A 22,046-nucleotide genomic window follows, 5' to 3' on the forward strand; every position below is an offset into this window, starting at 1 on the left:
CGTAAGTTCATGCAAAGCACTTCTGGGGGAAATCTGTTTCTTTAAGCCAATTCTCCAGTTTTTCAATATCAAACATGGACATTGCCATTTTCCCACCACCAACGTCAACACATGGATGCATTTATCTTGTGAAAAAAGTAGGTAAATGATATATTTAATGTCACACCATCGACAAGTAAAAACAACATTGGCTCTAGGTACGTATCCATTATTACACAGCAATTCAAGATCCAAGCAAAGCTCCAACAAATACTATACTACCACATAAATGTACGCGTTTCTCCATGGTGACAGGACAAAATTTGCAGGGTGCTCAGTGGAGATTGGAATGGCATCTCATGAAGTCAACAAATAAATAGTAGTTCATCTGATTATGAACGAATTTGAAGTCTCTTTGGAGTTGTTGCTCCTTTGGTTTCGAGTTAGTTCGGTCGCACTCCTACTCCGACTGGATATAAACTGCGTGACGGATGTGTTGATCTGGTCCATAGTCCGACATGAAACAGCAAAGATTAAAACCAACACATGATTACACACCACATGAAAATCGATGGAATGTATCGATCACATAATAATTGTACTAATGAAATTAGTACCAAGATTCTAAGCAGCAAAAATAAATGACATTGAATTAGATTACAGTACCCTCTTTTTTTTTCCCCAGTCCCACAGCATTAATCCCTCTAGTCCAGTGCCCCAATCAATCACCCTTTCTTGCATATCCTCAAATCTCTCGATTCAGACAACACTTACGGTACATCAGTAAAAAGTTACTAAAATCAGAAAACAAAATTCAATGCATTTTCTGATCATCTTCATCTTCTCCTTCAGATTTACTGCAATTTTCTTTAAAATCACCGTCTTCCAATGGGCTATCCAATGCCCTCTTCTCTTGCTCCTCCTCTTCAACCTCATCCCCATTTTTCTTCTTCGATTTAACCCTTTTGTTCTTATCGGCTTTCGCCTTCAATGTCACCAACAATTCCTCCATCGCCCTACGCCTACTGCGACGGTACTTGATCAACACTTCACTAATATCTGCAGGATTCATCTCTGCCTCCTCAATCACACATTCTAATTCCTCCAGCATTTCTTTCTCCGGATCATTCTCCTCAGTTCCCAAATAGTTCTTCAGCAGAATCTTCAATGCAGGAGATGAACAATAGCTCATGTGTATATGCATGTCCATTCTCCCACTCCTCAGCAATGCCGGGTCGAGTTTATCGATATGGTTTGTCGTGAACACGAAAATCCTCTCACTCCCACAACAAGACCACAATCCATCGGTGAAATTCAACAACCCGGAAAGTGTTATCGTGTTTGCTCCGGCCTCCGCGACATTAGACCCCGGAGGGGATGCAATGTCGAAGCTATTTTTTCTACAGCCTCCATCGTCATTATTTCTGTTAGCCAAGTTAATAGAACAATCAATGTCTTCAATAACAATAATGGACTTAGAAGTAGTTTTCATCAACAATTTTCTCAATTCAGAGTTGGTATTCACCTCAGTTAACTCAAGATCATAAATATCATACCCAAGAAAATTAGCCATTGCCGCAATCATACTAGATTTACCAGTGCCCGGGGGACCATATAACAAATACCCTCTTTTCCATGCCCTCCCAGTTTTCAGATAAAAAGATTCCCCACTAGCGAATTCCAAAAGATCAGCCATAATCTCAGATTTCCTGACAGGATCCATGGCCAAGGTATCAAAAGTACTGGGATGCTTAAACGGCACAGATTCCCAGGGATGACCCCTCGAATCCAAAGACCCGCCTCTCGAGTTCGTATAAAGCAACCTATCTTGATTCCTCCTCCGCAAATCATTCGCCTTTTCCATGACATAATCAAGATACGAACCGAGCACCATCTGTTTGCTCTTCTTCCTTACCCGGAGGGTAAAACCTCTTTTCTCCTCCGGCAATGGGCGCCACGAGAAGGTCTGAGCTTGCCTCTGCGTGACGATATGCTCCCACTCCACAGTCACCCCTTTATAAGAATCGATCAAACGGTCGTTGTTCGACAGGCCATAGGTGATGGAGGAAGAGTTCAGACCACGGGTAAGACTGAGGCGGGTGCCCGATATGGAAGCGGATGAGCTCAGATACAACTGGACGGCGTTGTAAAGCTCGTTGGTGTTGACACCATCGATTTCGGTGATGTCGTAGTAGTAGCAGGACGAGAAGAAGCTGAAGAAATGGTGGAAGAGTTTGAAGGAAGCGAAGCGGAGTTCCGGGGGGAAAACTGTATGAAGGAGGCTTTGGCAGAATGCCCAAACGCCCATTATCGAAGCCATTGTTGTCCAAATCTCCTTCATCCTCGCTTTTTTCCGGGCTCGCCGATGTTTGCAGAGGATGAAGCACGGAGAACGGAGAATCTGTGGTTAAAGAAGAAATGTAGAAGTACAAAAATGGAGGCTTCGAGGGAAAAAGGAGGACAAGTTTGGGTGTAAAGTGGAAACACAGTGAGCCAATTGTCTGAGATTTATAGAACTGGTGATGGTGATGGGTGGACAAAATTTTGTCGGAGAAATATTTTAATAATATATATATATATATATATATTAATAAATAAAGATTCCACATTAATATTCAAATCTTTGACTCGATTTCCTTATTTTATAAATCTATATCATTTATTTAGTATGACCTATATACACTATTTTAAGTAAGAGACGTTCGTAAATTCAACAATATTTTGTTTCAAAATTATTTCTTAATTTAAAAGGTTATTAATCATTACAAAAAAGGAAATTTATGTTTCTTTTAGTAGGTCTCTTGTGAGAAGGTCTCACGAATCTTTATTTGTGAGACGTGTCAATCCTACCTATATTCACAATAAAAAATAATATTCTTAGAATAAAAAGTAATATTTTTTTATGGATGACCCAAATAAGAGATATGTCTCATAAAATACGATCGATGAGACCGTCTCACACAAGTTTTTACATTTTTTTTTCTTTTAATTTGTATGTTTTTTTTATTTTAGTTCTTTTTCACGGGAATATTGAAGTAGTAATGAAACATGATGTAATGATATTAAAAAATGATGATATGACATCGAACATAGCTGATATATCCGATTTCATGTCAACACTCTAGCGAAAATGATTAATATCGTAAATTGAACGATTTACAAGACAAAAATAAGGTAAAAAATTTACATGACCAAAAACATATAAAAACACCATCAAGTTAACAAAAAAAAACCCACCTCTTACAAAATAAAAACAAAAATAAATAAATAAAAAAACCATAAAAACAAATAAAATAGAAAATATTAAAAGCTATATTTAAGAAAATATTTTTAGCTTTTTATAATTGGAAAAAACTAAGTATGTATATAGAAAATATTTTTTTAAAAAAATTTATTCTCCAATTATAATTTTTAAAAATAATTTAGTGATATTTTTGTAAAATATTTTGTGATTGATATATACATGATAAAATTTTGTAATTATTTTAAACTATAAAATAATGTTTAAAAAATAGTTGTCTAAACATATTTTAAATTGTAAAATTTTTTTATAGAATATTTGTTCAAACACATATTTATTTTTAAAATTGTTTTTTATAAAATTTTGTAAAAAACTCTTTTACAAAGTTTGTGTTAATATCATTTCAAATACAAAATTTCTTCTCAAATTTGAGATTTTAATATATCTGTGTGCGATAAAGACAAGTCATGATATATACAAAAAAGGTCCGAAAAAGGGCACGTGCGTGGTAAGTGATACTCATTTCATTTGGCATGTAAAAAATGTAATATTTTCTCATAATATAATATAAGAGAAAAAGCAGGTCTATTGTGAGATGATCTCACGAATTTTTATCTGCGAGACGGGTCAACCCTACCGATATTTACAGTAAAAAGTAATACTCTTAGTATAAAAAATAATACTTTTTCATGGATGACCCAAATAAGAGATCCGTCTCACAAAATACGACCCATGAGACTGTCTCACACAAGTTTTTGCCAAGGGAAAATTGCAATCTTGGAAAGAATATTTACGGTTATGGAGAAATTAATTAATTGACCATTTATGACATATCTTAATGAGATATTTTGTTTTTAAACTCCGATAAACTATTTAATTAAAAAAATGACATCTTCATGTGTATTTGAAGAGATTATTATTTGAAGAGGTTATGTTCTTAATTAAATAGTTGACCGATGTTATCTTATAAATTTTTCCTGAAAAGTACACATGACGTAGTCATTTTTTTAATTAAATTGTTGATCGATGTTATTTTACAAATTTTTTCTATCTTAATAAGGGTTGAAAGGATGCTATTGAGTTGACATAAATACAGATAATATACATTTCAACTATTAAAAAATAGAAACTCTTATTATGAATTGGTTTTATGATATGATATCAGTTAATCCGTGAAATGTTCTCATATGAGTTTTGTGTTGATCATAAAAAATAATAATTTTTTATAAATCGGGTCAAATTGAAGATTCGTCTCACAAAATTGAGCCGTGAGAATTTTGTGAGACACTTTCATAGGAGTTTTCGTGTTCTCGTAAAAAAATTATATAAAGTATGTAGAATAAAATACAAAATAAATAAGTTTGAACGAACAAAACGAACAAATTTGTTTGTTAAACCAAATCACCCAAGAATCTCATCAATTAGTTTAAAATTTTAAGGAACCAATATATTGTATATACTAGCCCTAGTTTGTCCCTGTTGCATGTATTTCTAGTTTAATTTCTTTAAATATCTACTCTTGTTAAAAATTGAAGTTAAAATTGAAAAATTAAATTTTATGCTTTTTAATAAGTTTTTCAATTTTTTTTTACATATAGATTTAATTTTTCATACAAAAAAAAAGGACCCAAAAAAAGAGAGGAGTACTTTGTGAATTTTACAAATTACACCAAAACACTATTTTGTCTTTGTTATGGTTCAAATATTATATATAATGATTTATTTAACAAAAAAAAATTGCAACCGTCGGCCACGTTCCTAATTTGCTTATCGTTATCAGTTATAATTTTTGATAAAATATCAAACTTTCGATGGAAAAAATGCATGGAGTTGTTCGTATTTGCTAGGGAAAAAAAGTTGAAATTTATTGCGAAATCTGAACCTTTCGTTGATTTTTCTTGGTGAATAAATGATACATGAATTTGAATGGAATAGTCTGGTTTCTGCATTACATGGAAGAGGCACGATGACAACACCTGCCATTTGTGTTAGATTTCCTCTGCATATTTTCTTTTATACTACCCTTCAACTCATTGCAATAATAAAATATATTTTTAAAATTTTTCATCACAAGAAAATATTACTACGACGGTATAAGTTAAAGATCTCATACATCATTGTCTTTCGTAGTTTTCATACAGAAAGTGAATTGTATTCATATTATACAATTGAATTTATTCGATTAGTTAATACGTTTTATTCGAGTAGTCAATATAATAAATATCTTTTACTTATTTAAAAAATTAATATCAGTTACTTTTTTTTAATAAATATATATATATACAATGATTTTTTTTATAATAATTCAAGAAATATGATATGGACATTAATAAAGAAAACAATTATTTTTCATGTAATCAAAAATCTATTTTGTTGAATCAAAAATCACTTTTTAAAATAATAATTTATAATTATCGATTAATTAATATCTATCTGAGTTAATAAAATATCACGATCCCGACATAATTAATTTATAGAGATTTTACCGTATTTCAATTTGAAAATGATTATTAAGACTAAGAAAATAATAAATAAAATCAACACGAAAATAAATTAACATATAAAAAACGTCAAAAATAAAATCTAATTCATATAAACAAAATTTTTATAAATAAAATTTTATTTTTATTATATAGAAACAGAAAAATGATGTCAGAAAATTGAATGATTAATAAATGGCAAAAATCATATCCGTGGTGATATGGGCTGTTGTCAAGCCCAAAAGAGTTCATTGGGCCAGACCATTACTCAAAATAAAGCCCATTACCAGCCCGCCATCAAACGATTCCACCTGCCACCTTCCATTTTTCCTCATCGGATAAGCCTGCAAATGCTACACACACTACACACACAGTGACGGTGGAACCTTGGGAAGACGAAGAAATGCTGGCAGCACGTCCCGCTTCGACCTTCCACACCCCACCATTTCAGTCCAAAGTGTCAACTTCCAAGAAAGCAGGAATATTTTCTCAATCTTCTACTGTGAATTGCTTTAATTCCTCGGTTAATCGTCATTTTGCTTCCATTATATTGCCGAATTTCGTATGTCGAAGTTCAAGAGCGAGAAAATTAAGAAATGGAGGCAGTAAGTGGATGAGTACATTGTTTGATCGATTTAGGATTGAAGCGTCTTTGAGGGGGGAAGATAATGCTCGCATTGAGGAGGCTCCGTTACCGCTGCAACCCTCTGCTCCTTATTCCATTAAAGTCCCAGTTGGCGATCGTCATGTTAGGCTTTTGAATTCGTTGCTTTTTTTTTTTTTCCCGTTATTTTTATGTATTACGTTTCATATTGCTAGTTTGCTGCTAATGGGGTTGGGGACAACTATGCTAAAGAACAATGGTTAAAGATTGTTTCTTGAATATGATTTGTTGAGAGGATGCTGGGTTTGGGACATTTTTGTCTGGTGATTATGCTTTGCTTCAAATATTTTCCTTATTATGATTTCAGGCAGAATAAATTTGGTTTTTTTTAGGCATGATAGCTATGGCGTTTAAAATGGATCACAATAATCGTGGTCCATTTTGTCTTGCTTAATTATTCCCCTAGCATATTTTTTTAGTTGTGTTATTTGGATGTTTAACAAATTTTTTAGTTGAATTTTTACCTCAAGCTGTTCTGCATTTTCTGCAGATATTTGTTGAGACAGGTCACACAGGGAGACAAGCTAGTGGTGCCGTTACTGTTACAGATGGAGAAACCGTATGTTTTGAACTTAATATGTGTGTATCCCAATTAAGTTCTACCGGATTATTTCTCGGGATTCCCCTAGACCAGAAAAGTGATATATGCTGTTGGTTAATCTTAAAGAAGGTCCATTCAGATGCAGATGCATGTGCTTCTCAGTTTGGTCGGTTTGATTGGAGTAAAAGAAGAACTTTAGTGTGAAGTTCAAGCTGAATTGCCGAACCTACCGTGGATAGATGTATAAATGTGTTAGCAGCATGTTGTTTAAAACACTTTTTTTTATGTTTTTTGTAGATCATCCACACAACTGTTTGTATGGCTGAGGATCCTAGCGAGCCTTCTGATTTTTTTCCTCTTTCGGTAGATTATCAAGAAAGATTTTCGGCAGCTGGTCGAACCAGGTAAATATGCACATTTTCTCTTCCTTCTAATCTTTGAAATCCATGGATGTTCTGTGATGGAGGATTAAGTTTTTGTTAACCTGCCTCTGTGCAGTGGCGGATTTTTTAAGCGAGAGGGAAAGACCAAGGATCATGAGGTATTTCCACTTTTGTAACCTGCTAAGAAATTTTACTGTTGGGATACCATGGTCTATTTCATGGTTAAATGAGCGCCATTTAATTTTTACATGCTTGCATGACATTCTAATTTCTTTTGTCTGGGTAAAACTAATGCATTTGATGCTGATGATCTCAGTATCCAGAGAGAGGTTTTTTTTTGCTGATACCAGTGACTGCCTTTGCTGTCTCTGATAACATATATTTTTGAATTATAGAATGGTACTCTATATCTCCCCTCATCACAATTCATTAATTTATAGTAAACAGTAATATTTGGTGGAAGAACCTTTCTATCAAATCACTCATCGCAAATATTGTCGAATTCAAGTATAAAGTTGTTTTGCAAGGACCGCACAATTATGAAGTTAAAATTTAGGGCACATAGTTGAATAATAAGAGATTGATGGTAGTGACCGATAAAATTATTAAATGAGAAAAAACAATTCGACATACAAATGTCTACACTCTGGATTCATATGCACATGAGATATTCACAAAAGAATAGTTGAGAAATGATCTAACAATTCAACATACGAATGTCTGTAAGCAAAGCAAGAGAGCATTCATTCGTAGAAAGCTTATACAAAAATACAAAACTTGAAATTGAGGAAACATATTTTTACGAGTGACTGAGAAATAGACAGGAGTTTAGAGTAATCAATAGAAACTCGTATGATTGTACAAGATTCTGTCAGCTCAGTCAAATCAACGTTATCACGAAATATGATAACCCAGTTCTAGAAGAATGAGAACATATACAAAGAACTAAACATAAAGGCGTAAAAATTCAAGAAAGCACAAAAAATGCGAAAAAAGCCTGAAAACATAGGAAATTAAAGAACCATTGGCCTTTTTGTATTATTACATTACATTTGAGTAATGTTCTACGCCTTTACATGCTTTATCTTTTCGCTTCTTTCTAATTGCCTGCCTATTTTGAAACCTATTATGATAACTTGACGACTTAATACTATGCGTAGGATCTCAAATGTTATTAGGAAAAAAACATAAAACTAATAGCCGAATTTTTTCCTTTTTGTTTTTTTATCAAAAAATAAACCTAGTTCGAGAAAGACACTGGATTCATCGCCACTTTGGTCCTCATCAGTCTTTTATATTCGGGCTACTTCTTATGACTTTGCACCTTGGTCTTCCTTCTTTATTCAGGAAGGTCTTTCAGCTTCAAACGACCTTCACGTTCGGATCGCCTATCCCTCTTAGACAGCCTTCCTACTTGAGGCTGTCTTAGACTACAAGTTGTGGGCAGTTCATTTTCGATTGCCGACTTTTGTCTGTTATACGTGTTAAGTTGGTCATCAAATTTAGTTTGAGCTTCCAATTGGTTACTTACCGACTGCTACACCATTAATTGGGCTCCTGATCGTCCTAGATTGTCAAATTGAGCTTTCTAACACTCTTCCTGATTTGCTCAATCGGACGAGCATCCAACTTCCCAACTTCTCAACACTTGCATTTTTGGACTTTTCTCAACCGGTAATATCGTTACTATTTAATTTCTTTTGGTTGACCATTGTCTTCCAATTGACTTGCTGTTGTCCATTGACTTTGTTCTACTTCCGATTGTGTTTCTTGCTTAAAAAGTTCAGCCCCTTTGCACCATAACTTTCCAAAATAATGGGAAGTGATTGTGTAACTGCTTGCTTTGTCTATGATAAAGTAAATTAATGTATTGGGAAGAAAGTTGCTCAACTTTTTATACCACTAGAATAAACAAATACCAAAACAATTGATATATAATCGGCATCACTCTTGTATTTTTTTTAATTGGGCTCGGGGTTGATTATGTGATACTTTTACAGTTGTGGATTTTACCAGTAAATATGTTACTGTATTTATTGACATTTGGAGGTATGCTTCTCCCCCTCTATCAAATTGTCTATATGTACCTGACATTTGAATTAAGTAGTTTCTTCTTGCAGGTTCTCATCTGCCGACTCATAGATAGACCTCTTCGCCCAACGATGCTCAAGGGATTTTATCATGAAACACAGATATTATCTTGGGTACTTATTTTTCTTGTGATCCAATGTTAGGTTATAAACTTCAGAGGTGTACCATCCCAAAAGAATTGTTTATTGAGTGTTATTACCTTCCTGGGTTTATAAGTTACTACTTATTAGTTTTAATGTTCGATGTAGGACATTTGTAGCATTGCCGATCTCTTGAGACGCCGACATTCGTGGAAGCCAACTCTAGACGGCTTTCACACACCTTTCAGTATTCAGTGCATGCATCATGAACCTTAATCTAGCCTATAATATGCATTTTTTTACAATTATCAACACTTATCCGATGATGGCCCTTTACTAGGTCGTCCCTTCCGTTATGCCAACTCTCAATGAGTGCACCGATGTTATGTTATAAATCCAAGCAGTGTACCATCCGAAAAAGCTTGCCTATTAGGTGGTATAACTTTCTTGGGTTTATAAACTACTCTTTATTAATTTTAATGTTTGATGTGAAACATTTGCAACATTTAACAAGTGAATCAGTGAAAATAGCCCTCTGTGTTGTTTTTCCCGTACATTTCTTTCTAATGTCATTCTGTCAAATACTTGTTCTCATGGAATAAATATTGTGGAAATCCGAAAGTCAGTTGCCTTTTAAAGACTTTTAAAGATGGAAATCGCTGTGATTTTGATGTATATAAGCAAATATCTGAAACATTATGAGATGACTAGCAAATCTTGAAAATCGAATTTTTGTTTAGACTGAGTTGCAGATGTCAGCTATAGATATCTTCAGATAATAATTAGAAAAACTACGCTCACCGGGTTTGAGCCAACTGAAATGAGTTGATTTTTTAGCTTAAATACGAGTGATATGAGTCAGCCACGTCACATGATTTTGAAGTGAGGTTCTTTTTGTCAGTTTTAGTTGGATTAACTACTCATGCCTAGCCAGCTCATGATTGTGCAACACCGACAGTATTATTTCATGCCTTTTGAATTTCATTATCCCCTGGGACAGGTTCTAAGTTATGATGGTTTACATCCCCCAGATTCTTTGGCAGTAACAGCAGCTGGAATTGCCGTGTATGCCCATTTCTTTTTCTTTCTTTTTACTGGCTGACTATATCAGGTTAATCAATTTGATCTAATTTATGAAATTTAATTTTTTATGTGAAAAATCTTATATGACAGAGCTCTTTCAGAAGTGCCAACTTCTAAAGCGATTGCTGGGGTACGAGTTGGTCTTATTGGCGACGAGTTTGTCGTGAATCCAACTACCAAGGAGATAGAAAACTCTAAGCTGGACTTGTTGCTAGCAGGGACAGATAGTGCAATATTGATGATAGAGGTTATTTTTTAAAATTTTGAGATCTGTGCTTTTAATTATATCTAGAATCCAGGAATTGACTGGTAAAACAGAGTTTGACGGTTCTATGGAAAAATCCAAAACATTATGATCAAAAAGTTTGATTAATCTGGTGCTTGCTTGTAAAATTTGGTTTGCCTTTTGGGCGGTTGGAATATATATGTCGTAGCTTTGAAATCATATTACGATGTCTATATTATTCCCTTACCTAAGACATATGGAACAGTAATTGATGCACTTGAACTTCATAAATTGGATTGCCCGAGGTCTCATGTCTTAAATATAGCATTAAAAGGTTGATTTACAAAATAATGATCCAAAAATACTCTCTATTTAGTAGAAATTTTCATAAATCAGATTGTCATCATTTATAGATGTTATTCACATAGATTATTGGTTATTTACTAAAAACTACCAGCATCAAAGTTTGGTAGTTGGTACATATTCACTGCATCCTGTTGCCAAACACTGGCTTACTGACCTTAAATTCAAGCAGAAAGGATATATCCATAGGTTGGTTAAAGATGTTTCTCACTGTACAAATGATTCACATTTATTTTGTATAATAAAGATTATTTTGAAGTACTGCATTCCTGAGATTTTATGTTCTAACCTCTTTTGTGTTCAATTAATGGATCATCGTAGGGTTATTGCGACTTCCTTCCTGAAGAGAAGTTATTGCAAGCTGTAGAAGTTGGACAGGTTCCTTGCTTCTGTGCTTCTTATCTTGATATGCCATGTATTGATTTGTTGTGGTTCAATTGCGGAATAGCAGTATGTCTGTGTGAATGAATATTTTTTGTGTTTCTCAAAATACATTTGCAATTTCTGGCCCACTGCGGACCATAAGCTACCTTTGATGTTATTTAATCCACTTCAATTTTTTTAGAATAATCATAAATCTCGTTAAGCTTTGTGTGAGTGACTAGAATTTTTTACTGCCTGCAATGTCAGAACGCAGTGCGGACTATTTGCAAAGAGGTGGAAATCTTGGTGAAGACGTGTGGGAAACCAAAAATGCTTGACGCAATCAAACTGCCTCCTCCTGAGCTGTATAAGCATGTTGAAGTATGCTTCATCTTCTCTTATGACATTATTTCCCATAATATTTTTTCATGTTATAAATTCTAACTTCATGATCTTAAAAATAAATCCTAGCCAAATTTTATTAGTATCACATCTTTATTTGTCCCAGTGTATTGTTTTTATCTCGTACTCTTAGTATCCTTTTAACCGCAGCGTGTGGGAATTGGGATAAACTCATGACATGGAAATTATCAAGTCATTTTGTCTTTTGTGTGGTTGTAACCTTTTATTCACCATATAATGTATTAATATTGGTATTTTTTTAGTTTTTCATTTCCTTTTGATTTGGGATGTCTGTGCACATCCAAAACATAGACATATAGGTACAGATCTACTGACGATCTTAAATTTTATTGCAGTAATTTTTTTATCTATCCTATCAAGAATTTTCTCATCTTTCTTGTATAAATGCTGGTGAGACTTTCCTCCGTATATCTAAATGCAAGTAGTACTTATGGCGTAAGGAAAAATCAGTGAGTTGTGAGAACACTCAAGGAACAGTGCAGATCAACTAAGGCATTGATTGTTGCTACACATTTTGGTTTCTTTGTTTGAGAGGTAAGTGAGGAAATCCAGTATTTGAGTGGAAGAGCAGAGCTTATTATTTGAGTGAGTGAGGCATTACTTGTTTTGATATGTCTTAAGTAGGTAAGCATGTTTCAATCTATATTTTCAACTTTTTATGAGTTCATGTCTCTTGGATGTTTGTTTGGTAGATAAACACTGTGTAGGGTTGAATATTATTGGCTTTCTAAACATGCTGTTTCCTTTGTAGCGCCAATTAGTGAAACATCGTATAAAACTATTTCGAACCTCTGGATATTAAATCTTGTTATGATTGTAAGTATAGTATCATCTTAAGTCATGACAGTGATTTTTGATAATATTCAGGAAATTGCAGGTGATGAGTTAGTTCAAGCTCTTCAAATTAAGAACAAAATCCCTAGAAAGAAGGCGTTGTCATCTTTGGAAGCAAAGGTGTTGAGCATATTTACTGAAAAAGGATTTGTTAGTAAAACAGAAGCTGTTGTTTCCATGCTTGATGATGAAGAAGAGGATGAGGAGTTTGTAGTGGATGGTGAAGTTGATGAAGGTGATGTTCATATCAAGCCAGTCTCAAAAAAACCCACCCCCTTGGTAATTGTTGGCCATGGAGGCAACCTTCATACTTTTCTTTTTACGGATGATTGCTCATTTGCATCTATGGTTGATAACGCAAAAAAAATGTTTAAATTCCATATTTCTTCCTGAAAATTCAAGTGTTACAGGTGTTATTAGAATTAACATAGTTTGCGTCAATTCATTTTCTTCTAGTTTTACTCTGAAGTAGATGTGAAGCTTGTTTTCAAAGAAGTTTCATCCAAGTTTTTGAGGAGGCGTATTGTGGAGGTAAGATTTCCTATTAAGCATATGTTATCTTAATCTATATGCTTTTATGTTTGAAATTGAACTTATTTTAAAATCAAATTTAATATTATTACATCACGGTGTATCTATGATATGATTTGATTGTGGTTTATCTAAGGGAAAATCCCTATCATATCTATATCTCAATTTATTTTTACTTATATAGAGAGATATTAATTGTATCATAATTAAAAGATGGTTTCATGCATGATTTTTGTCAAGACATTATTGCCTTTTAAGTTCAACGCTTCAATTATGATATCCATGTTTGGCTTCTGTGGGAAAGTTAAAAATAAAAAAAATATATATTGGAATAAGATCTAACATATTAAGTTTTGATATATATTTGAACGATTTATTTGTAATCTAGTTATGGGGAAAATTTAATACCATATTTACCTCAATATACTTTCTTTTGCATGAGGATGTGACAGTTGTATCCTAACATAATAGAAATTTAAGAGTTTTTCCCCCCTAGACACTGTTGTGGGATGTGGCCTTTATGTTTGAATTATGTAAATCTTCAGAATTGTAACTTGCAGTTTACTTCAGTGGATCCTCACTCTTATCCAAATATATCATCTTGTTTTTAATTGTTGTCCGCCGCCTAAGTCTTGTAGTTTTGTTTATATTTCACATTGATGTTAGCATCATATTGTGACATGGTTATTTATTAGCTTTCAGTGTCATATGGTTGGATTTGATTTTGCATGGAAAAAGCGAAGTTGTTCACTTACAGTGTGTTTGGTTTCATAGATTTCATGGAATTTGGTAGGATTTGGAATTAAAAATTCTATTTTGAGTGGTTGGTATAATGATATTTTAAAATGGGATTTGTATTTATTGGAATTTGATGAGATTTGATAGGATTTGACGTGACTTAATGAAATCACAACAAAAATGAAAGAACTACGTGAGATTTGGGTTATATGGACAAAATATTTTTTTTGTGCTTTTCAGAACTTATAAAATATCGGTTTCACAAAAATCACTACATTTGATTCACACACACTTTATATACATTTGAAAAAACTATTTTGAAATCAATTAAAATATTTATGTATTTTAAAAATTATGTAAATTTTTCTTTTGGACCTGGATTATTTTTAATACTAAAAACCTGATTAATCATAATCCGGTGGCTTTATCTCAATTTTCTTTTGATGACTTTTTTCATTGCTAAAAATAATTTTTTTCTTATATTTTTATCTATAATATTTAAACAATACATGGTATCAAATGTTTCTAATTAAGAAGGGATTCAAAAAAAAAAAAGTAAAACAAAATTTTTAAATATCAAATAATATTAATTTTAATTATCAAATTGAATTCTTAAATATTATTTGTCAAACACCAAAATAGAATTCTAAATCCTAATCCAATTCCCAATTTTAGTTTTTCCAAACATGGTGTCAGTGTTCAAATTCTTATATAATTTTTTTTGCTTTGCCATAACATAAATTATAGCAGTTTTTTCCCTGATGAATAAATTGCTTTTCTTGTTCCATGATTTTCACTCTGGTATCTTTTATCTCTCATTTATGTAGGGAGGAAAAAGAAGTGATGGCAGAAAACCGGAGGATTTACGGCTGATTACTTCACGTTGCGGATTTCTTCCTAGAGCTCATGGTAGTGCTCTTTTCACTCGTGGTGAAACACAGGTTTGGTGATATTAGTTTGTTGCTCTTTTACATTCTTCTCATTTTCTTTTCATCAACCTTTTATTGCATATTAGACTGTAGGCTATTTTAGTTTTTGGAGATTGAAAAGTTTTGATTGTGGAAAAAATAGTTATTTTTTTAAATTTCTTTTAAAATAGTAAATAGCTGCACTCTAATAAAAATGATTATGATGAGTAAAAACATTTTGGATCACAAAATGAGTTCGAAATTCTCTACAAGCAATTTTATTTATTTCACGTAAAATTACAATTGATAAAAAAGATATGCGAGTATAAACATTATAGATAACGGGAAATGTTAAAATTATTTGTCTCATATGGGATTCCACTTGGTTCTTGTATAATTAATATAGATGTATGGAATAGTTTTCCAGCCTATCAATAAATTGTAACATCCTTTCATTTTGAAAACTTAGAATGTGTTCTCATTCTTGTTTTGTAGTCCTTAGCTGTGGTTACACTTGGTGATAAACAAATGGCACAGAGACTAGACAACCTTGTAGATGAAGACGAGTTCAAGAGATTCTATCTTCAGGTAAAACTTTGTAAAATTTTTTTGTATCTCTAGTTGAAGCAGTTATATTAGCTGCTGGTATAAATCCATATTAGTTGCAGACTTGACCTTGATTTCGACAAGTTAACAACCTGAACTTCTGGTGATGTGCTCTTTCCTTTGCAACATTTTTTATATTGAATACTGCTTCCGCCATAGCTAAACAGTTTGGTGGAACCTTTCCAATGCACTAACCATATGTATTTTCTCAATTCTAAAGGTTAGCGGTTTCCTGATTATGTTTGTTAATTTTCTATTTATTGACCATATTACTCTAATTCGCATATCTGAAGATCACATGAAATTTACTAGAAGAAGATGAATTAATTGATGATGCAAACCTATGTTAAGGGTCTAAGCAACTCCTTTATAATTGTGCACTGAATAACAGCTGCACAAACAGTTTTAATGTGGGGTTTTTTTTACTCTGACATTTAATTCATTTATTTCAATTACACATCAATTAAACTAAATTAAATTAATAATCAAAGCATATTACATTTTATAACAGGCAAGTGTGACAATTATCTAGAATCTCCACATGCTTTTTTTAAAAATTGTCAATACTTGTGCTTCAAAGCAACGTTACATAGGAAGGTGTTCCAATTTTCTTCCGCTCCTAAATGAATATTCATTCACAAGCACTATTATTTCTAGATTCACTGGCGTTGACTCATCTATTTGGCCCGTTGGGCTGTATGCTGTCTGTATGTCATTCTGAATTGAAAATCCAAGGCTTCAGTTAATAAAATCAAGAAAGATTCTGTATCTGTTTTGGTTTCACATGTAGTACTCTTTTCCTCCCTCGTGTGTTGGAGAAGTTGGCCGTCAAGGAGCGCCATCTAGAAGAGAGATTGGCCATGGAATGCTTGCTGAGAGAGCTCTGGAGCCTATATTGCCTTCAGAAGATCACTTCCCTTACACTATTCGTGTTGAGAGTACCATAACGGAAAGCAATGGCTCTTCAAGGTAGTGCATCGTGTTAGTTGGTTCGGTGACCAAGTATTTTCTCCTTATGTTCTTTATGCCTCGAATTGTTTCTCATAACCCTGACGCTGCTTGTAATTTAGAAATGAGGTTGGAAGACTAAATGTTTTCGAGTCATTCCATGCTTTATTGATATTTGATAGTATGTTTGAATCCACAAAAGCTACTTTCAAAGCAATACTAATTCCAAAAAATGTGGAATCTCCTGTTGTTTACCTCGTTCCCATGCGTTTGGCCTTTCCTAATGATTCTGGGAATGAATTCGTCAAATAAATTAAGAATACGATGAGGCATATCCTTTTTTTAATCCTGTTTCCCATCTCCTAAATACCTCCCTTACCACCACTCTCTGCTGTCCCTGCACCTATCACCTAACCACTAAATCTCTGCTTACATACCATTTTGAAACCATACTAGCCATTTGGCACTCTTTTGCTCAGCCACCACCTCTTTTCATGACTCGTCCCTGGATGCGACAACCACCCAACACTGCCACAAATACTCTAACCCCATCCTTGTTCGTTACTGCCGATCTATACCCTTAACCCTGTCTCAGTCAGTGTGACTCTGCTCTGCAGACCTAGAACCATCCACCACCTACCACTCTTTACTTGAACCAAGTAACACCAAGTTTCAACCCCACACCTTTTCTTAATAAAAAGTCACCCCACGCCTTTTCTTAATAAAAAGTCATTAGGTTTTGCTAGTGATTAGTTATTGATTTTTTTTATATATTTAGTATTTGCGTGTGGCAGTATGGCGTCCGTTTGTGGGGGTTGCTTAGCTTTACAAGATGCTGGCGTTCCAGTGAAGAGTTCAATTTCCGGAATAGCAATGGGTATGGTCTTGAACACTGAAGAGTTTGGAGGAGATGGCACTCCACTTATCCTATCTGACATAACAGGTGGTGAAGATGCTTCAGGAGATATGGATTTCAAGGTCGTGGCTACTTTAATTTCCTATATTAATTTGTTTTCTTGACTTCTCTCTTAGTTTGTTTAGAAAAATATGCGCTGTTTTCCTTTGCTTCTTTGGTCTAGAGGAATTCCATGCTGTGTTGTCACTCATGCATTGATGAAGTTGCTAGACTCATGTTGAGTAAATTATAATTTGGCGCTTCAGGTTGCTGGAAATGAAGATGGGTTAACTGCATTCCAGATGGACATAAAGGTCAAATCAGTTTTTCATTGTGAAATTTATTTCTGATCCATGTGTATAATTGACTTAGCTAATCATGTACTCTGGATCTATCTTGTCCTACTATCGATACTGTATCTGTTTGTTCATTATTAAATAGCCTGGGTTCATTATAAATATGTATGGCAGGTGGGAGGAATTACTATACCAGTCATGAAAGAAGCTCTCCTGCAAGCAAGAGAGGGTCGAAAGCAAATTCTTGGTATATTATTGAATCATGCTATCAACTGCCGTGATATGAGATCTGACCTGTACGTGCCTGAAAATCTTGGAGAACCAAATTGGAATTCACAGTGGCCTCTAGCACTTTAGATAAGCAAGCGGATGAACAGAACTAGGATAATAAAGTCAATTTTTGGATATCTTTTAAGGAACCAATAGATGCACCAAGAATGAAATGTACTGTTATAGGTGGTACCTTCTACCTTCAATCTCTGACGCTCATTTTCCTTTCTGTTTCTTCTTTAGCCGAGATGTCAAAATGCTTTCCTCCTCCTTTGAAGAAACTCTCCAAATATGCTCCTATAATTCATGTTATGAAGGTTTGTCAATCTGGATGTCCATCTTATGTGATTTTATCAGAACTGAGATGTGGATTTATTATAACTTTTATGCTAAAGCAGGTGAAACCAGAGAGGGTTAACCTTATCATTGGTTCAGGCGGGAAAAAAGTGAAAAGCATAATTGAGGAGACTGGAGTCGATTCTATAGAGGCTCAAGATAACGGAATTGTTAGTCAGAAGATAACTTATCCTCTCATTGTTGATTGTTGATCTTAGTTTCTTTTCAAGAATGAAGCATAACATGTGGATGTCACACTGACAGGTTAAAATAACATCTAAGGATTTGTCAAGTTTGGAGAAGTCTATAGCCATTATTAGCAACCTCACTATTGTTCCAAGTGTTGGTGACATTTACAGGTCTCCATTCTATTTTATCTGTTCTTATTCTGCCTTGGACATTGTTCATTTTTTGAGGAATTCCTGGCTATAAGGGTACGTTGACTGACTTTGAGAGGCTATCAACCGAGACTATGGATTTTGGAGACGTTCCGAGTTCCTGAATAGTGTCACGTAAACTGAATTTCAGTATTAATTTTGTGAGGATTTTGTAGTGCATAATAATTTATCTGTTGGAGGTGGCTGCTGAGTCTATATTAAGAGTTTTGAATCACTGTAGAAACTGAATTTGCCTCTGAAAATGTTCTTTGTTGGAAAGTATATAATAAATGATCTAAACCTCTGTCTCCCAATTGTTACCAGAGTATCTGATTGTGATTTTGTATTTAGGAATTGCGAGATCACATCTATTGCTCCATATGGAGTTTTTGTGGAGATTTCACCTGGCCGAGAGGTAGTCCAAAATTTGAAAAAGCATTTGTGCTGCGTGCATTAGAGAATCATTTAATAATCTATTTTTATAGCACTTTATGGATTCTTGTCATTCCTCTGGCCTACCATGGTGTAGTTGTTATGTTTATGCTTCAGGGACTGTGTCATATTAGTGAATTGAGCTCAAGTTGGTTGGCAAAGGCAGAAGATGTAAGTATTCTGCACTGAAGTTCTTTAACGAATTCTTAAGGATTGTGATGCTAACATATTCAAGTGCAAATCACAGGCTGTCAAAGTTGGGGATACTATTGATGTAAAGCTCATTGAGGTTGATTTTTCTGCTACAGTTTTTATGTTGCTATTGACTCTACTAATGTAACTAAATCGTTTTTGTTAGTATTGTACTACCCCGAATTACGATGGTTATGTTTTATAGATCAATGGAAAAGGACAACTTCGGTTGAGCCGGCGTGCCTTACTTCCAGATTCCAACACTGAGAATTCGGGCGAAAAGCAACTTACTGTGGACCTCAGTGAAGAAAATATCGAGAAGAGTAAACGAAAGAGAGTCACGAAGGCTGTAGAAGTTGAAAATGCTGAACTATCCGATGAAATAAGTGTTGATATTGAAGTCACGAGGTCCTCCAAAAGCAAGTCTGTAGAGGCCAATTCCCTCATGGAGGATAAGTTTGTCAAGAAATTGGTAAGTTCGGCAAAAGATGCAGTTGAATCTGAAAGAAGTAGGCCAAAGAAAAGTAGTAACAAACCTGCCATTAGTATTTCCAGCAAGAATGAAACCGCAGTAGTAAATGGAGAATCCAAAAGTGGATAGATATGATAACAGAAGGATTTTTGCTATACAACACTGATGGATCGAATTTCCTCCGATGGAGAACAAAGGTGTGAAGCAGCATCTCCATATCCTGTCAACTTATATTTATTGGCTATTACACATCAATAGTTTGTCATCTTTCAATGTTTGAAAATACAACTTAACACATTGATTTTTAATCACTTGGGCTTGGGCTGTGTCTAAGAGTTGTCTGAAACTTTTGCCGTTATTTCTGATAGGAAATTTACTCCCATGAAGTTGACCAGCTTGCCTATATCCATACGTGATACACTTTTTAAAACCAACGAAGGGTGTTATGTCTTTTATGCATGACAAACAAGAGTTCCAAGTGTCTTGTAAGCTGGATAAACTTGCTTCTCGTTTTCATTCTACTAGCGGTAATACCACGATGAAGATCTCCACGCTTCTCCAGACCTGTTTTCTCGTCTGCAGCTCGCTCACAATATCTGCATTTTCCATGTGTTACGGGTTGTTTTTCTCATCTGACACACTACTTTTTCATGTGGTTCCCTATTAAAGCAGTTGAGTGCGGGCGGCAACCATAGCACATTTTTTACACCTCGAATTTAATGCACGAGCAGCAGACGAGGGTGTATAAAATTGTGATCACCCTCGTAGCATGTTTTAGTTCTAAGGTAGGTAGGTGCATGTACCTCCTCTTCGTTTGTTAGATATTAATGTATCAATGTCATTCAAATTACAAAATTCATTCTTTTCCCACAGACATCTCCATAACAAGCTTCTTATTATTGTTTACTTCATTCTTTAACTCAAATGATTTAAATTCATTCTTTATCCACAAGCTCCATGTTCTAGCGCACATTTTCTCGTACCATCTCAATTTTAAAAATCGATAACTTTTATTTGAAAATTAAAACAAAAATACTTTCTTCTACGTAGAGTAGAAGCACACGATTAGACCCACAATGTTTCTATAATAGTAACGGTGATTATTAAAATTTGGTGTGCATGTAGTGCATATCCTATTGCTAAATACGTCTGCTTCCCACACGCCGCCACAAATCTTGTGCCTTCCCAAGAGAGCCATGTTGTACCCCAAAACTCCAACAAACAACGTTTCAGTTGTATTTTATGATATTAATCGAAGATTGTCACTCGATTATAATAATCATATGCTTTAAAATTTATTAATTAATTATATAGTCATTACTATATATGTTATATATATGTGTGTGTGTGTATTATGTATGTATAATATAAGCAACAAAATTTTATAAACTCTCTTTTGCACATGCATGCATGAACTCCACACCAAAGTAACCTTTTTCGTCTCTCTTTCTATCTCTAAAAGATTCACTAATCTTGCCATCCCTTTCACGAGAGTTACGTGCATTTCTTCTTGTTTTAAGCCCCTATATATTAAACCACACAAACCAACGAATTTCCTTAGCTTTTGCAAACTACCCTTCCTGCATGGATCACGAACCACAGAGCGACTGCACGCTGGAGAGGCGTCACGGCGCCTCAAGCCTTGAGGAGGAAGTGCTTTAGTGGTTGTGTTTTTGCTCCTCATTTCTGGTCTGACCAGGGTGTGGCTCGGTTCGCGGCCGTGCACAAGGTGTTTGGGGCTAGCAATGTGTCGAAGCTTTTGTTGCATATTCCGGCGAAGGGGCGACACGATGCGGTGGTTACGATAACCTTTGAGGCTCAAGCCAGGCTCTCAGACCCCGTTTACGGTAATTGTGTGTCGACTATTATTGCTCTGCAGCAACTCGTCTGAACAAATATTTGATTATCTTTTGGAACTCTATATCTGCAAAACTATTCAGGATATCTAAACACCAACTATTTTGTATTTCCGATTGTGGTTAATCCAAAATTCCAAATGATTCAAAATTTTCAAATACAACCTTAGCAATACTGATTAGGACTAATTTCTTATTCCAAATACAAATGAAAATACAATCAAGTGTGTGTGTGAGAGTTTACCGAGACAGAATGAAGAAGGTATGCAAAACATACATCCAACATATATTTGAACTTTCTCTACCATTTCTTGTCTTAAAAAAAACTAAGAGGGTTAGTTTAGAATAAATTAAATTGTGTTATAACTTATAAGTGTCGAATTATGCATGAAAAATTTGGATAAAATTATTCTAAATTATTATAAAGTAATATATTTT

At 34.3% G+C, this 22,046-nt stretch overlaps 2 protein-coding genes across 4 annotated transcripts; one reads left to right on the top strand and one right to left on the bottom strand.

The window, feature by feature from the left end:
- Window positions 1-286: 286 nt before the first annotated feature.
- On the bottom strand, window positions 287-2,468 carry LOC140962324 (AAA-ATPase At4g25835-like). Its single transcript, XM_073421189.1, has one exon. The coding sequence runs from the start codon at window positions 2,318-2,320 to the stop codon at window positions 794-796; it is 1,527 nt and encodes a 508-aa protein (XP_073277290.1). The 5' UTR covers window positions 2,321-2,468; the 3' UTR covers window positions 287-793.
- Window positions 2,469-6,022: 3,554 nt separating this feature from the next.
- On the top strand, window positions 6,023-20,585 carry LOC140962427 (probable polyribonucleotide nucleotidyltransferase 1, chloroplastic). 3 transcript variants are annotated; one of them, XM_073421311.1, is made up of 25 exons: window positions 6,023-6,448; window positions 6,855-6,923; window positions 7,203-7,309; window positions 7,404-7,446; window positions 9,409-9,492; window positions 10,460-10,524; window positions 10,633-10,789; window positions 11,453-11,509; window positions 11,762-11,875; window positions 12,785-13,030; window positions 13,208-13,282; window positions 14,848-14,961; window positions 15,424-15,516; window positions 16,325-16,503; window positions 17,277-17,460; window positions 17,644-17,691; window positions 17,848-17,920; window positions 18,187-18,260; window positions 18,342-18,449; window positions 18,544-18,638; window positions 19,008-19,071; window positions 19,206-19,259; window positions 19,336-19,377; window positions 19,486-19,949; window positions 20,121-20,585. In XM_073421311.1, exons 1-24 carry the CDS (start codon window positions 6,104-6,106, stop codon window positions 19,879-19,881), a joined length of 2,886 nt encoding a protein of 961 aa, XP_073277412.1. In that variant the 5' UTR covers window positions 6,023-6,103; the 3' UTR covers window positions 19,882-19,949; window positions 20,121-20,585. The 3 variants fall into 3 exon arrangements, with proteins under 3 accessions (XP_073277412.1, XP_073277413.1, XP_073277414.1); XM_073421312.1 differs by lacking the exons at window positions 6,023-6,448; window positions 6,855-6,923; window positions 7,203-7,309 and having other exon boundaries at window positions 7,427-7,446; window positions 9,396-9,492; window positions 20,121-20,582; XM_073421313.1 differs by lacking the exons at window positions 6,023-6,448; window positions 6,855-6,923; window positions 7,203-7,309; window positions 7,404-7,446 and adding an exon at window positions 7,646-7,687 and having other exon boundaries at window positions 20,121-20,582.
- The last annotated feature ends 1,461 nt before the right edge of the window (window positions 20,586-22,046 follow it).

Source organism: Primulina huaijiensis, chromosome 17 (genome assembly GCF_012295235.1).
Source record: "Primulina huaijiensis isolate GDHJ02 chromosome 17, ASM1229523v2, whole genome shotgun sequence".
NCBI classification, from domain to species: Eukaryota; Viridiplantae; Streptophyta; class Magnoliopsida; order Lamiales; family Gesneriaceae; genus Primulina; species Primulina huaijiensis.

What these genes read in the sequence shown, in the direction of transcription:
- LOC140962324 (XM_073421189.1), bottom strand. Translation starts at nt 2,320, where the DNA reads ATGAAGGAGATTTGGACAACAATGGCTTCGATAATGGGCGTTTGGGCA.
- LOC140962427 (XM_073421311.1), top strand. Translation starts at nt 6,104, where the DNA reads ATGCTGGCAGCACGTCCCGCTTCGACCTTCCACACCCCACCATTTCAG. An exon ending in AGCTGTATAAGCATGTTGAA is followed by an intron (nt 11,876 to 12,784) that starts GTATGCTTCATC and finishes GATAATATTCAG; the next exon opens with GAAATTGCAGGTGATGAGTT. An exon ending in GAAAGCAATGGCTCTTCAAG is followed by an intron (nt 16,504 to 17,276) that starts GTAGTGCATCGT and finishes TGCGTGTGGCAG; the next exon opens with TATGGCGTCCGTTTGTGGGG.